Source organism: Halichoerus grypus, chromosome 2 (genome assembly GCF_964656455.1).
Source record: "Halichoerus grypus chromosome 2, mHalGry1.hap1.1, whole genome shotgun sequence".
NCBI classification, from domain to species: domain Eukaryota; kingdom Metazoa; phylum Chordata; class Mammalia; order Carnivora; family Phocidae; genus Halichoerus; species Halichoerus grypus.
Window position 1 is genome coordinate 144490827 of NC_135713.1, and position 13751 is coordinate 144504577.

The 13751-nt window shown below is 47.6% G+C and overlaps 1 protein-coding gene across 1 annotated transcript in view; it reads left to right on the forward strand.

The window, feature by feature from the left end:
• Nucleotides 1-11326, forward strand: part of RNF130 (ring finger protein 130) — a 127918-nt gene extending 116592 nt beyond the window's left edge. Inside the window, exon 8 of the mRNA XM_036071191.2 lies at nt 8664-11326. Within this exon, the coding sequence (XP_035927084.1) occupies nt 8664-8773 (110 nt within the window). The 3' untranslated portion in view covers nt 8774-11326. The remainder of the gene's footprint in view (nt 1-8663) is intronic.
• Nucleotides 11327-13751: the final 2425 nt, after the last annotated feature.

The following is a 13751-nucleotide window of genomic DNA, read 5'->3' on the forward strand; positions in this document are numbered from 1 at the left end:
AAGGGTTCTCAGTTTTTCTACATCCTCACCAATGCTTCCTATTTTCCTTTAAAAAAAAAATTAGAGGGGCACCTGGGTGGCTCAGTTGGTTAAGCTTCTGTCTTTGGCTGAGATCATGATCTCAGGGACCTGGGCTCGAGCCCTATGTCAGGCTCCATGCTAGCAGTGAGTCTGCTTCTCCCTCTCCCTCTGTGATCTCTCTTGCTCTCACTCTCTCTCAAATAAATGAATAAATAAATCTTTTTTAAAAATTAAAAAAGGGCGCCTGGGCGGCTCAGTCATTATGCGTCTGCCTTCGGCTCAGGTCATGATCCCAGGGTCCTGGGATAGAGAGAGCCCTGCATAGAGCCCCCCACTCAGTGGGGAGTCTGCTTCTCCCTCTGCCCTTCCCCTCACCTCATGTGCACGTGCTCTGTCTCTCTCAAATAAATAAATACATAAAATATTTTTAAAATAAATAAATACATTTTAAAAATCAAAGATACATGTTGTAATCAGGGTGATGACTAAAAAAGTAGGAAAATAGTCTCTAGGCTAGCATAGCCACTAAAAGAATAGGAAAATAATATATAATAAACTTTAGAGGGGTGCCTGGGTGGCTCAGTCGGTTAAGAGTCTGCCTTTGGCTCAGGTCATGATCTCAAGGTCCTGGGATCGAGCCCCACATCGGGCTCCCTGCTCTGTGGGAGTCTGCTTCTTCCTCTCCTTTTGCCTCTCCCTAGCCCTGCCCCCCCTTGTGCGCACACTCTCTCTCTCTCTCTCTCTCTGCGCTGTCTGTCACAAATAAAAAAAAATAAAATCTTTTAAAAAAAAATTTAGAGGAAAAAACAGAATAATAAAATTATCCAAAAGAAGAAGAAACATTTTTTTTTTAAGATTTTATTTATTCATTTGAGACACAGAGATAGAGAGAGAGAGAGAAAGCATGAGCAGGGAGAGAGGCAGAGGGAGAGGGAGAAGCAGGCTCCTCCCTGAGCCAGGAGCCCGATGTGGGGCTCGATCTCAGGATCCTGGGATCATGACCTGAGCTGAAGGCAGATGCTTAACCATCTGAGCCACCCAGGCGCCCCAAGAAACATTTTTTTAAAAGCACAAAAGAACATGGAACAGGAGGGACAAATAGAAAGCATTAATATCATACATTTAAATCCCAATATGTCAGTAATGAATATAAAATGATGATTAAATATTCAAATATAAAGATAGACAATTTAAAATTTATAAACACACACATACACACATACATCTACGTATATGTGACACTTCTTTAATATAAGGAGACAGGAGCGTTGAAAGTAAAATAATAGAAAAATATATTCCATGTAAACACTAACCAAAAGAAAATCATTGTTGTATAAATATCATACAAAATGTGCTTTAAGACAAAGAAGGACATTTCATAATGATGAAAAAGTTAATCCATCATGAAGAAAACAATTCTAAATTTTGTGTACCTAATATATCCTCAAAACATATGAAACAAAAATTGACAGACCTCAAAGGACAAATAATTCCAGCATCATAGTGGGAAATTTAAACACATCTTTTTTTTTTTAAGATTTTATTTATTTATTTGAGAAAGAGAGAATGAGAGACAGAGAGCACAAGAGGGAAGAGGGTCAGAGGGAGAAGCAGACTCCCCGATGAGCAGGGAGCCCGATGCAGAACTCGATCCCGGGACTCCAGGATCATGACCTGAGCCGAAGGCAGTCACTTAACCAACTGAGCCACCTAGGCACCCTAAACACACCTTTTTTTTAACAAGCACACAAATACTCATCAAGGATCTGGACTTGAACAACACAATTAGCAAAGATGTAATTGACTTGTCTATATAGCACCATCAACTACAGGTTATATATTATTTTCAGATGCATATACTAAAATAGACCATAAACTGGGTGATAAAGCAAATTTCAACAAATATATAAGGATTGAAATCATACAGAGTATGTTTTCTCACCAGTGGAATTAAGTTAGAAATCAATAGTGAAAAGGTAATTAAAATGATCCCTAAATGTTTGTAATCAAGTAAAATTCTTCCTTTTTGTGTTTTGTTTTGTTTTGTTTTGCCTTTTTTTTTAAGATTTTAATTTATTTTGACAGAGAGATAGAGAGCACAAATAGGCAGAGCGGCAAGCAGAGGGAGAGGGAGAAGCAGACTCCCCGCTGAGCAGGGAGCCCAATGCGGGGCTCAATCCCAGGACTCTGGGATCATGACCTGAGCCGAAGGCAGACGCTTAACGACTGAGCCACCCAGATGCCCCTTCTTTTTTGTTTTTAAGATTTTATTTTTTTAACTAATCTCTACACCCAACTCGGGGCTCGAACCCACAACCCCAAGATCAAGAGTCACATGCCCCACCAACTAGCCAACAAGGCACCCCTCAGGTAATATATTTCTAAAAAGCTTACAAGTCAGAGGTGCCTGGGTAGTTCAGTAGGGAGAGCATCTGACTCTTGACCTCAGGGTCATGAATTCAAGCCCCACATTGGGCATGGAACCTACTTTAAAAAAAAAAAAAAAAAAAGCTTATAAGTCAGAGAAGAAATTGCAGTGGAAATTATTAAAACTTGTGTGATGCAGCTAAAGCCGTTTAGAGGAAAGTCTGTGACCTTAAATGCATATATTAGAAAAAAGGCTACAAGTCAATGTTCTAAGCATTCCTCCCAAATAAAGACCAGCAAACTAAATCAAATGAAGGAAATAATAAAGATCACAAATGAACTCGGTGGGAAACAAATATACAATAGAAAAAAAATCAACCAAGGACAAAGTTATTTCTTAAAAAAGACTATTCATAAAGCTAACAAATCTCTGCGATCAAGAAAAAAGACCCAGGGGCGCCTGGGTGGCTCAGTTGGTTAAGCGACTGCCTTCGGCTCAGGTCATGATCCTGGAGTCCCTGGATCAAGTCCCGCATCGGGCTCCCTGCTCGGCAGGGAGTCTGCTTCTCCCTCTGACCCTCCCCCCTCTCATGTGCTTGCTCTCTCTCATTCTCTCTCTCTCAAATAAATAAATAAAAAATCAAAAAAAAAAGAAAAAAGACCCAAATGACCAATATCAGGGTTGAAAAGGGGCATCACTATAGAGCCTACACACATTAAAAGAAGTAATAATACAAAGTTTATAAAAATAGAAAGTAGAACGGTGGTTATTAGGGACTAGTGGAAGGAGGGAGAAGGAAGTTGTTTAATGGGTATAGAGTTTCAGATTTGCAAGATGAAAAAGTTCTGGAAATGTATATCACAACAATGGGAATATACTCAACACTACTGACCTATACACTTAAAAATGGTTAAGATGAGAGGCGCCTGGGTGGCTCAGTCAGTTAAGCATCTGCCTTCGGCTCAGGTCATGATCCCAGGGTGGTCCTGGAATGGAGCCCCACACCAGGCTCTTTCCTCAGTGCGGAGCCTGCTTCTCCCTCTGTCCCTCCCTCATTCGTGCGCTCGAGCACGCTCTCACCCTCTCTCTCTCTCTCTAACAAATAAAATCTTTTTAAAAAATGGTTAAGATGGCAAATTTCATGTTCTGTGTTTTTTAGAACAGTAAAAATAAACTATAAAAGGATATTATGACAAATTTATGTTAGTAAATTCTGATATTTAAATGAAATAGACAAATCCCTCAAAAAATGCAAAGTACCAAAATTGACAAAAGAAGAAATAGGAAAGCTGAATTCTACATCTAGGCAATAAATTAAATCAACAGTTTAAAATCTTCCCTCAGGGGCGCCTGGGTGGCTCAGATGGTTAAGCGTCTGCCTTCAGCTCAGGTCTTGATCTCAGGGTCCTGGGATCGAGTCCCGCATCGGGCTCCCTGCTCCTTGGGAACCTGCTTCTCCCTCTGCCTCTCTCTCTCTCTGTCTCTCATGAATAAATAAATAAAATCTTTAAAAAATAAAAAAATAAAAATAAATAAAATAAAATCTTCCCTCAGGGCTCAGTGGAGTCTGCTTAAAGATTCTCTCCCTCTGCCCCTCCCCCCACTTGCATGTGCTCTCTCATGCGCTCTCACTCTAAAATAAATAAATCAATTATATCTACAAAAATTACTTAAGAGATACACAGAATAGGAGTGCCTAGGTGGCTCAGTCGGTTAAGTGCATCTGCCTTTGGCTCAGGTCGTGATCCTGGGGTCCTGGGATCGAGCCCCACATCAGGTTCCCTGTTCAGGGGAGAGTCTGCTTCTCCCTCTGCCCCTCCCCCTACTTGTGCTCTCTCTCTCTCTCTCTCTCTCTCTATCTCTCTCTCTCTCTCAAATAAATAAATAAAATCTTTAAAAAAAAAAAAAAGAGGGGCACCTGGGTGGCTCAGTCAGTTAAGCATCTGCCTTCAGCTCAGGTCATAATCCCAGGGCCCTGGGATCGAGCCTCTCATCGGGCTCCCTGCTCAGCAGGGAGCCTGCTTCTCCTTCTCCTTCTGCTGCTCCCCCTGCTTGCGCTCTCTCACTCTCTGTCAAATAAATAAATAAAATCTTTTTTAAATAAATAAATAAATAGAGATACACAGAATAGAAAGATATAAAATGTGACATCATGTACATCAAATGTGGCCTGGGGGGTAAACATGTGCTTCTAGAATGTGTTCTAATGTAAGTGACTGTCAATAAAGACCACTACATAAATACGATATCATATAGGAAATTCATGGTAATCACAAACCAAAAACTTGTAATAGATATACAAAAAATAGAGAAAGGAGGGGCGCCTGGGTGACTCAGTTGGTTAAGCGTCTGCCTTCGGCTCAGGTCATGATTCCAGGGTCCTGGGATCCAGCACCACGTCGGGCTCCCGGCTCGGCAGGGAGCCTGCTTCTCCCTCTCCCACTCCCCCTGCTTGTGTTCCCTCTCTCGCTGTTTCTCTCTCTGTCAAATAAATAAAATCTTAAAAAAATAGAGAGAAAGGAATCCTAGCATGACATTAAGGGAAGTCATCAATTCACAAGGGAAGAAAGCAAGAGAGGAAGAAAGGAAAAGGGAAGAATTATAAAAACAACCAGAAAACAATGAACAAAATGGCAGTAAGTACATACCTATCAGTAATTACTTTAAATGTAAGTGGACTAAATGCTCCAATCAAAAGACTTTGGGTGACAGAATGGATAAAAAACAAGGCCCATCTATATGCTGCCTACAAGAGATTCACTTGAGATCTAAAGAGACATATAATTAAACCAATGGATGGATCATTCAGACAGAAAATCAATAAGGGAGCAGTGGCTTTGAATGACACATTAGACCAGATGTACTAAATGGATACATACAGAACATTCCATCCAAAAATAGCAGAATACACATTCTTTTCAAGTGCACATCGGACATTCTCCAGGATGGATCACATGTTAGGCCAAAAAACGGTCTCAATAAATTTTAAAAGATTGAAATCATGGGGTGCCTGGGGGGCTCAGTGGGTTAAGTGTCTGCCTTTGGCTCAGGTCATGATCCCAGGGTCCTGGGATCAAGTCCCGCATCGGGCTCCCTGCTCAGCCGGGAGTCTGCTTCTCCCTCTCCCTCTGCCTCTTCCCCCTCCTCATGCTCTCACTCGCTCTCTCTCAAATGAGTAAATAAATTTATTTTTTTAAAAAGATTGAAATCATATCAAGCATGAAATGCGTGAAACTGGAAATCAAATACAAGAAAAAAAAATACTGGAAGAAACACAAACGTGTAGCCTAAACAACATAGTACAAAGCTATAGTCATCAAGACAGTATGGTTCTGGCATAAAAATAGACACAGAGATCAATGGAGCAGAATAGAGTCTAGAAGTAAATCCATGCTTATACGGTCAATTCATCTATGACAAAGGAGGCAAGAATATACAATGGGGAAGAGACAGTCTCTTCAATAAATAGGTCTGGGAAAACTGGACAGCTACCTGCAAAAGAATGAAACTGGACCAATTTCTTACACCATACACAAAAATAAAATGGATTAAAGACCTAAATCTAAGACCTGACACCATAAAACTAAGAGAAAACATAGTAATCTCTTAGACCTTAGCTTTAGCAACATTTTTTTAGCTATGTCTCCCCAGGCAAGAGAAATAAAAGCAAAAATAAACAATTGGGACTCCATCAAACTGAAAAGCTTTTGCACAGTGAAGGAAACCATCAACAAAACAAAAAGGCAACCTCCTGAATGGGAGAAGATAGTTGCAAATCATACATCTGATAAGTAGTTAATATTCAAAATATATCAACAGCTCATACAATTCAAAATCAAGAAAACAATCCAATTTAAAATGGGCAGAGGAGGTGAATAAACATTTTCCCAAAGAAGACATCCAGATGGCTAACAGACACAATGAAAAAATGCTCAACATCACTCATCATCAGGGAAATGCAAATCAAAACCACAATGAGATATCACCTCACACTAGTCAGAATGGCTAAAATCAACAACATGAGAGACAACAGGTATTGGTGAGGATGTGGAGAAAGGGGAATCTTTTTTTTTTTTAAGATTTTATTTATTTGAGAGAGAGAGAGAGTATGAGTGGGGGAAGGGGCAGACAGAGGGGGAGAAGCAGACTCCGCACTGAGCAGGGAACCCAACAGGGGTGATCCTAGGACCCCGAGATCATGACCTGAGCCGAAGGCAGATGCTTAACCGATTGGTTCCTGAAAGGGGAACCTTCTTATACTGTTGGAGGGAATACAAACGTGCAGCCGTGGTGGAAAACAATATGGAGCTTCCTCAAAAAGTTAAAACTAGAGCTACCATAAGACCTAGCAATTCCACTCCTGGGTATTTATGTGAGAAAAACGAAAACACTAACTCTAAAAGATACATGTACCCTAATGTTCATCGCAGCATTATTTACAATAGCCAAGATATGGAAACAGCATCTATGGATGAATGGATAAGGAAAATGTGGTGTGTGTGTGTACTCATGTGCATGTGCTATTCAGCCATAAAAAAAGAAGGAAATCTTGCTATTTGTGACAACATGGATGGGCCTTGAGGGCATCATGCTAAGTGAAATAAGTCAGAAAAAGACAAATACATTATGATCTCATTTACATGTGGAATTTAAAAACAAAAACCAATACCAAGTTCACAGGTACAGAGAACAGATTGGTGGTTCCCAGAGGTGGGGTGGTTAGGGGTGCGCGATATAGGTAAAAAGGGGTCAAAAGGTACAAACTCCCTGTTATAAAACAAAGAAGTCATATAACCAAAACAAAACAAATAAAATAAAACAATAGGTCATGGGGATGTAATGTGCAACATGGTTGCTGCAATTAATAATCCTGTATCATATATTTGAAAGTTGCTGAGAGAGTAGATGTTAAAAGTTCTCATCACAACAAAAGGGATTTTGTGGGGCGCCTGGGTGGCTCAGTTGGTTAAGCGTCTGCCTTCGGCTCAGGTTATGATCCCAGGGTCCTGGGATCGAGCCCTGCAACGGGCTCCCTGCTCAGCCGGGAGCCTGCTTCTCCCTCTCCCTCTGCCCCCCCACCCCCCGCTTGTGATCTCTCTCTCTGTGTGTCAAATAAATAAATAAAATCTTTAAAAAGAAAAAAGAGAAAAAAAAAGAAAAGGGATTTTGTAGCTATGTGTGGTGATTGATGTTAACTGGACTTCTTGTGATCATTCCAGGATATACAAAAATATTGAACCATTATGTTGTGGTAAAACTAATATAATGTTATATGTCATTTACACCACAACTTTTAAAAAAGAAATAAACAGATACTTCAGGAGGAACAGGATGTACAAATAGCCTAAAAACATATGAAAAAGTGTTCATCTTTTTTGGTATCAGAGGAATGAAAATTAAAACCACTATGAAATACCATTATATACCCACCAGAAGTGCTAAAATGAAAAATACAGAAAATATCAAGTCTTGGTGCAGATATAAAGCAATTGGAATTCTCATCTACTGGTGGAGGTAAAAATCGGTCCATCCACTTTGGAATACAGCCAACATGTGCTGCAACTTGACATATTCAGACCCCAAGATCCAGCAATTCCAAGAGAATTTCATGTGCATGTGTACAAAAGATACACACAAGTCTAACAGCAATATTCATAGGAGCTCCAAAATGGAAACAATTCAAATGTACATCAGGAGAAGCTCAGATATACAAATGGTGAGGTAGTCATACAATGGAATGTCATGCCACAGTGAAAACGAACCAATTCCTGATATATTTCATGACATGGATAAATGTCATAACATAACATTGTCTGAAAGAATCAAGACACAAGGGGCGCCTGGGTGGCTCAGTCGCTAAGCGCCTGCCTTCGGCTCAGGTCATGATCCCAGGGTCCTGGGATCGAGCCCCGCATCAGGCTCCCTGCTCAGTGGGAAGCCTGCTTCTCCCTCTCCCTCTGCCTGCCGCTCCCCCTGCTTGTGCTTTCTCTCTCTCCGGCAAATAAATAAAATCTTAAAAAAAAAAAAAAGGGAAGAAAAGCTCCAGCGGTTAATCTCTTAGGGACCCGAACATTGGGATTTACATGTTTATATTGTGCTTAAGTTGAGGGAATGCCTGAATTCTTTCCATTTGTCTCATGATAAGAGCCCAAAATGGAGATATGTGAGAAAATGTGATGCTTTGAAGAGAAATCCGTGTGCTTTCCTCCAAGCTGCGTGGGAAGGGGAGGCCTGATGACCTGATTAAGTCTGTTTTTTCTTGTCCCTTTTCCAGGTGGTCACTTCTTTCACCGAAACTCCTTGTCTCCTCGGAGCCTGGTGTACGAAAGTGAATTCTCCACAACTGAACCTTCTTTGGACATGTATGATGAGAACAAAACCTGATTTTTTCTAAACGGGCTCTGGGGGGGTCACCTCTTTTGTGATTTGATTTATGATCACCTTTCTTATGTTGTATCCTTCTGTCAGCGTCCATTTTTGGAAGAATGGCAGGGCTTTCCAAGCACAGGTTGGGGCTCAGGGTTAAATTGCAAGGTCCCCCCAAGGGGAGGCTTTGGGTAAAGCATTATCACCCAGGTGGCTTGGCAGTCCCGAAACCGCCCAGAGCCGGCGGGAGAACATGGGCCCCAACAAGCTTGGCTGTTCCCAGAGACGGGCGGGGCCCGGTTGGGGGGGGGGGAGGGCACATGAGGCTTGCGTGGCAAACGTGTCTCTGAATAATCACATGCTATTCTGTGTCAGGGTGACAGTTGGGGTTTTTTTAATACCTTTTGTGCTCCCCACTTAACAACGCGTACTAAAGCTTGCAGGCGCTGCTTCTTACTGACGTGGGGCCCAAGTTGCTGCTACGTGGCCCGCTCCGTATTTTCCAGTCTCTTATTCTACTTTCTGTTAAAGAGCCTGTTTCTAAAGTTTCCTGAAAGAAAGGCTTGCCTTTCGTCCCTCCCCTGAGACTGACCACCCAGAGCAGCACAAGGGGGGGTGGTCTGCTGGCTACACAGGACAGGGGCTCATCCCTGTGGCCTCCTCCGGCCTCCCTCATAGAGCAGAGAGCCGAGTGCTTATGTGACCACCGAAACACTGAAGGCCTTGACCCTGAGGCCTGCGGACTCGTCTGCTTAGCATCTGCTGAGGTGTGCGTGGAGGTGGTCCCTGGGAGGCCGGTCTTCTCTGGGCATGATGGTCAGCGGGCGTCAAAATCAGAATGACTCTGAGTGCTTTCTTGAGAAGATCAAACCACATCCTTGCTGTTAGAGACCAGATGAACACCCCTCTTCCGCCTTCCCGAGCCAATCCAGGCCCCTTCCCACCAGCCTCAGCATCAGCACCAAGAAGCTCAGGAGCTTCCGGAAAAAGACATGGTGGCCAGCATGGGGGACATTCGGGGACACACACGCTCCTCCCACGCACCTGGGATGACATGACGCTAACATCACGAGAAACATGTATCTGGAGAGTAATCCCGACCCAGCACCACGATGAGCAAGTTTATAAAACAAATCGACGCATCCTTCTTGCCCAAGGACACAGCCACAGTTCCGCCTGTTTCTCCCACCATAGGAGCTCTGTGCACATGGAAATGCATGCAGGTCCTCAGAGCCCTGGTATGAGAATGGAGACTCCAGCGTCCATATTCTGGAGCTAGATCTGGCAGCAAACCGCGCAGACCCGGGACCCCCCCACCCCGCCCAGGCCCCCCACACCCTGTGACTTTTATCAACCCCGTAGAACACAACTTGGAGGGGAACCCTTGCCCTGTTCCCGCGCGCGGCTGGCTTCTCCTCCTGCCATGTCTGTTCTCATCATGCGTTGCTAAGCTGCCTCAAACACGGTTGTGCCCCTGAGCAAAGCCCCTCGGAGAACCACGGTGGAGACGGCCATCAGGAATGTCGCCTCACAGGGACGTCTTGTGTTGCCAGTCACCGGAGGCCGGAACAGCGCAGAATCTGTAAGGCCTTAGCAGCTTTTTCTGTTCTACCTGTCACCAAGGGCTTCTGGTTGAGGTTTGGTTTTGGTTTTGGTTTTGGCTTTCCCCCTTTTTATTGTCTTTGTACTAGAAAAATATTTTTGATAACCAGTTTCAAGAGGGCCCTGTTCAGGAAGGGCAGCGCTGCGCCCCCGGCTTTGCGGCGAGGGAAAGCCTCCCGAGGAGACGAGCACCCCGTGTGCCGCACTCCAGAGCCACACACCCAGCCTCTGTTTGGCTTGGCTCCTCCAACAGGGAAGACCGCTCACTTCTGACCACGGTGTCCCCGCCCTGGCCTTGATCCCCCCCGCCCCCCGCACAGAACTGGGATCCCCTCCGAGCAGTCTCTCCTGATTTGTACGGCCTCGCAAAGGCATATCCGTTACATTTCCCTCGAGACGCTTCCTTTTGCAGAAAAGGAATGAAATCACATGACAAGAAAGTAAAGATCCGGGCCCCTAAAAAAAAAACTCTACCCATGACACAGTATCTGGGTTTCTGGTGAATCTAGGGCACATCTTCACTGTCAAAGAGCCAACGAGGCATTTCTCACAGGGGCGTTCCCTCGCAAGAGTGGCCCCAGGTCCCAGCTCGTGACGTCTGCTCCCTAGACGTCGAGGCCACTTTCGTGCTCAGCCGCAGAATGTCCTGCCTTTGTCAGGAGGGTCGGCACCTTCTGCCTGGGGGTCATATACTCCGGGAATAGCAACATGCGTCCCCCGTAACAGCCTCTCTGCTGGCTGGGGTGCTGCGCACGCCTCTGGGGAGCCGCGCCAGGGACCCTGGAGGGCGGGGAAGCTTGGTGAGGGCATCCTTCTCAGCACCCCTGCCTCGGGGAAGTTCGAGGTTTAGGAGCAGGTCATTGCCCAGACAGGCACGGTAGGGGTTCTGGAGAGACGCTTCTTCCCCGACAGATGAGCATCTCAGCTGCGGCAAGGCTTACGGTCTCGGTGGTCATCAGCCCGGACGTGTAGCTAACTTCCAATCGGTTCTTTTTTGGGGGGCGGAGGTTACTATTTGAAGAACAGAAGGGGCAGAGGAAGAAGCTGCTTCCACCACAAACCCCTCTGTCCCTCTGGCGGACTGCTCTGAGCTGGGCCTGGCTCCAGCTGGGCCTGGCTTCCCCCTCTGCCTCCCCCCTTCCCCTCTGCCTCCCTCCTTCCCCCTGCCTCCCCCTTCTCCCCCCTGCAGCCTCTCCATCCTGTCCCCGGCCAAGCTGGGTGCAGACCTCTCAGCAAGCACCACAGGATGGCCATAACCATCACCTGATCACCTAGAAATTGGGTTAAATTGGGTGAAAGAGTTTAAAAGGCAAACACAACTGGGTTATTTTTAACTCCCTAAGTGAAGAACTGCCCATCAGCCCTCCTTTGCTGACCTGTCGGAAGAGGGAAGAGGCTACCAGCCAGAACGCCACAGGAAGGCCAGGCCGGGGTCTGCGGGCGGTGGGCGCGGTGGGCGCGGTGGGCCGGCCTGTCTGTCGGGGCTGCCTGCCTCTGCGCCCCCTGCGGGGCAAGACGAGCTCTACTCCCCGGGGGGTGGGGGAGACACCTCCGCAAGCCCGGGGAGCCCTGCTTGCCAAGGGAGGCTCCACCTCCCAGCCGCTCCTCGGGCCGGGCTCAGGGAAACCGCCACCATCTGCCCCCCGGGCCGAGCCTGTGCCGCCCGCCTCCCCGAGGCCCCCGACAGCCCCGCTTCCAAAGCATGGCGGGCTCCTGATACTTCCATGGGCTTCGTAAACCCCTCTCGGGTCGTTAGGACCCCTCCCCTCACCTCAGCTCAGCCCCAGTTCTTTCCATGAGCTCCGTGTTAAGTGAAACTGGTTTTAACTGAAGGCAAATCAAAAAATGCCCTGATTGCTCAGGCTCGGGTTCTGCTGCGGGAAAGCAAGCAGGTGGTGCTCGCGTCAGGTCACCTTGTCACGCGATCGCTGCTCCTAAATGTCATCAGACACAAACACTGATTTCCAGGAGTAGAATTGGAAGGGAAAAGGCAGGCTTCTGAGGCCACTCTCGCCGAGAGCCCTTTATCAAGTGCTCACCGTGGGCTAAACCCACACACTCGGAGCTCGGGTGACCCCAGTGAGCCTTAAGACTTAGGCTGCGATAGAAAACGGGCACGTTAACAGCCACTGCGGTGGGAGACCTGACGCCATGGGGGTGAGTCATGAAGGGGGGGGCTTCCTGGGTGCGGAGGGAGGGCGCAGGGCAGCCGTGGAGAGGTGTGACTGGCCTCAGGGCCCCGAGACCGGCGAGGGCGGGGGTCTCACTCCCGGGGGGCAGTGTGGACCGGAGAGCGGGCAGAGCAGAGCACCGCAGGGAGGCTGACCCTGGCGGCCCGCTGAAGGCCGAAAAGGTGGCTGCCAGGAGGCTGAAGTGGAAGCCCAGCTTGGCAGTCTCGGTGACCCCGGGGGGTGTTGTCTGTCGGGGGCTGCCTGCCTCTGCGCCCCCCCAGGGCAAGACGAGCTCTACTGCCCGGGGGTGCGACCTCCGCAAGCCCGGGGACCCAGAGAAAGCCCCTGTGGGGACACTTTCCATCTCAGGCTGGCCGCGCCTCTAGAGGGAGGCCTGGAGATGCAGCTCTGGGTCTCAGGCAGAGGTTTGGTGGGATAAGGGGGGGTCGGGGGGGCCCCTCGGCATCGGAATCCCTGGGAAGCTGTGTTTTAAATGAACTTGTCACCCGGACCTACCAAAGTAGGCCCCATGTAATCCCAGTCCCTGAGATGCCCCAAACCTTCTCCCTCCTTCCCCCTTTCTCCCTGTATCCCCCCTTCCCCCTGCCTCAACCCTTCTCCCCTCTCTGTTTCCCCCCTTCTCCCTGTCTCCCCCTTCTCCCCTCCCTGTCTCCCCTTCTCCCCTCCCTATCTCCCCCCTTCTCCCCTCCCTGTCTCCCCTTCTCCCCTCCCTCCCACCCTCTTCTCCCCTCTCTCTCCCCCTTCTCCCCTCCCTGTCTCCCCCTTTCTCCCCTGTCTCCCCCACTCCACCTGTCTGCCCCCTGCCCTCTCTGTTTCCCCCTTCTGCCCTCCCACCCTTCCCTCTTCCCTGTCTTCCCCCTTCTCCCCTCTCCTATGTCCCCCTCCTCCCCTCCCTGTGTCCCTTCTCCCCTCCCTATCTCCCCCCTTCTCCCCTCCCTGTCTCCCCCTTCTCCCCTCCCTCCCACCCTCTTCTCCTCTCTCTCTCCCCCTTCTCCCCTCCCTGTCTCCCCCCTTCTCCCCTCTGTCTCCCCCACTCCACCTGTCTGCCCCCTGCCCTCTCTGTTTCCCCCTTCTCCCCTCCCACCCTTCCCTCTTCCCTCTCTGTCTTCCCCCTTCTCCCCTCTCCTGTCTCCCCTTCTCCCCCCCATGTCCCCTTCTCCCCCCCATGTCCCCTTCTCCCCTCCCTATCTCCCCCTTCTCCC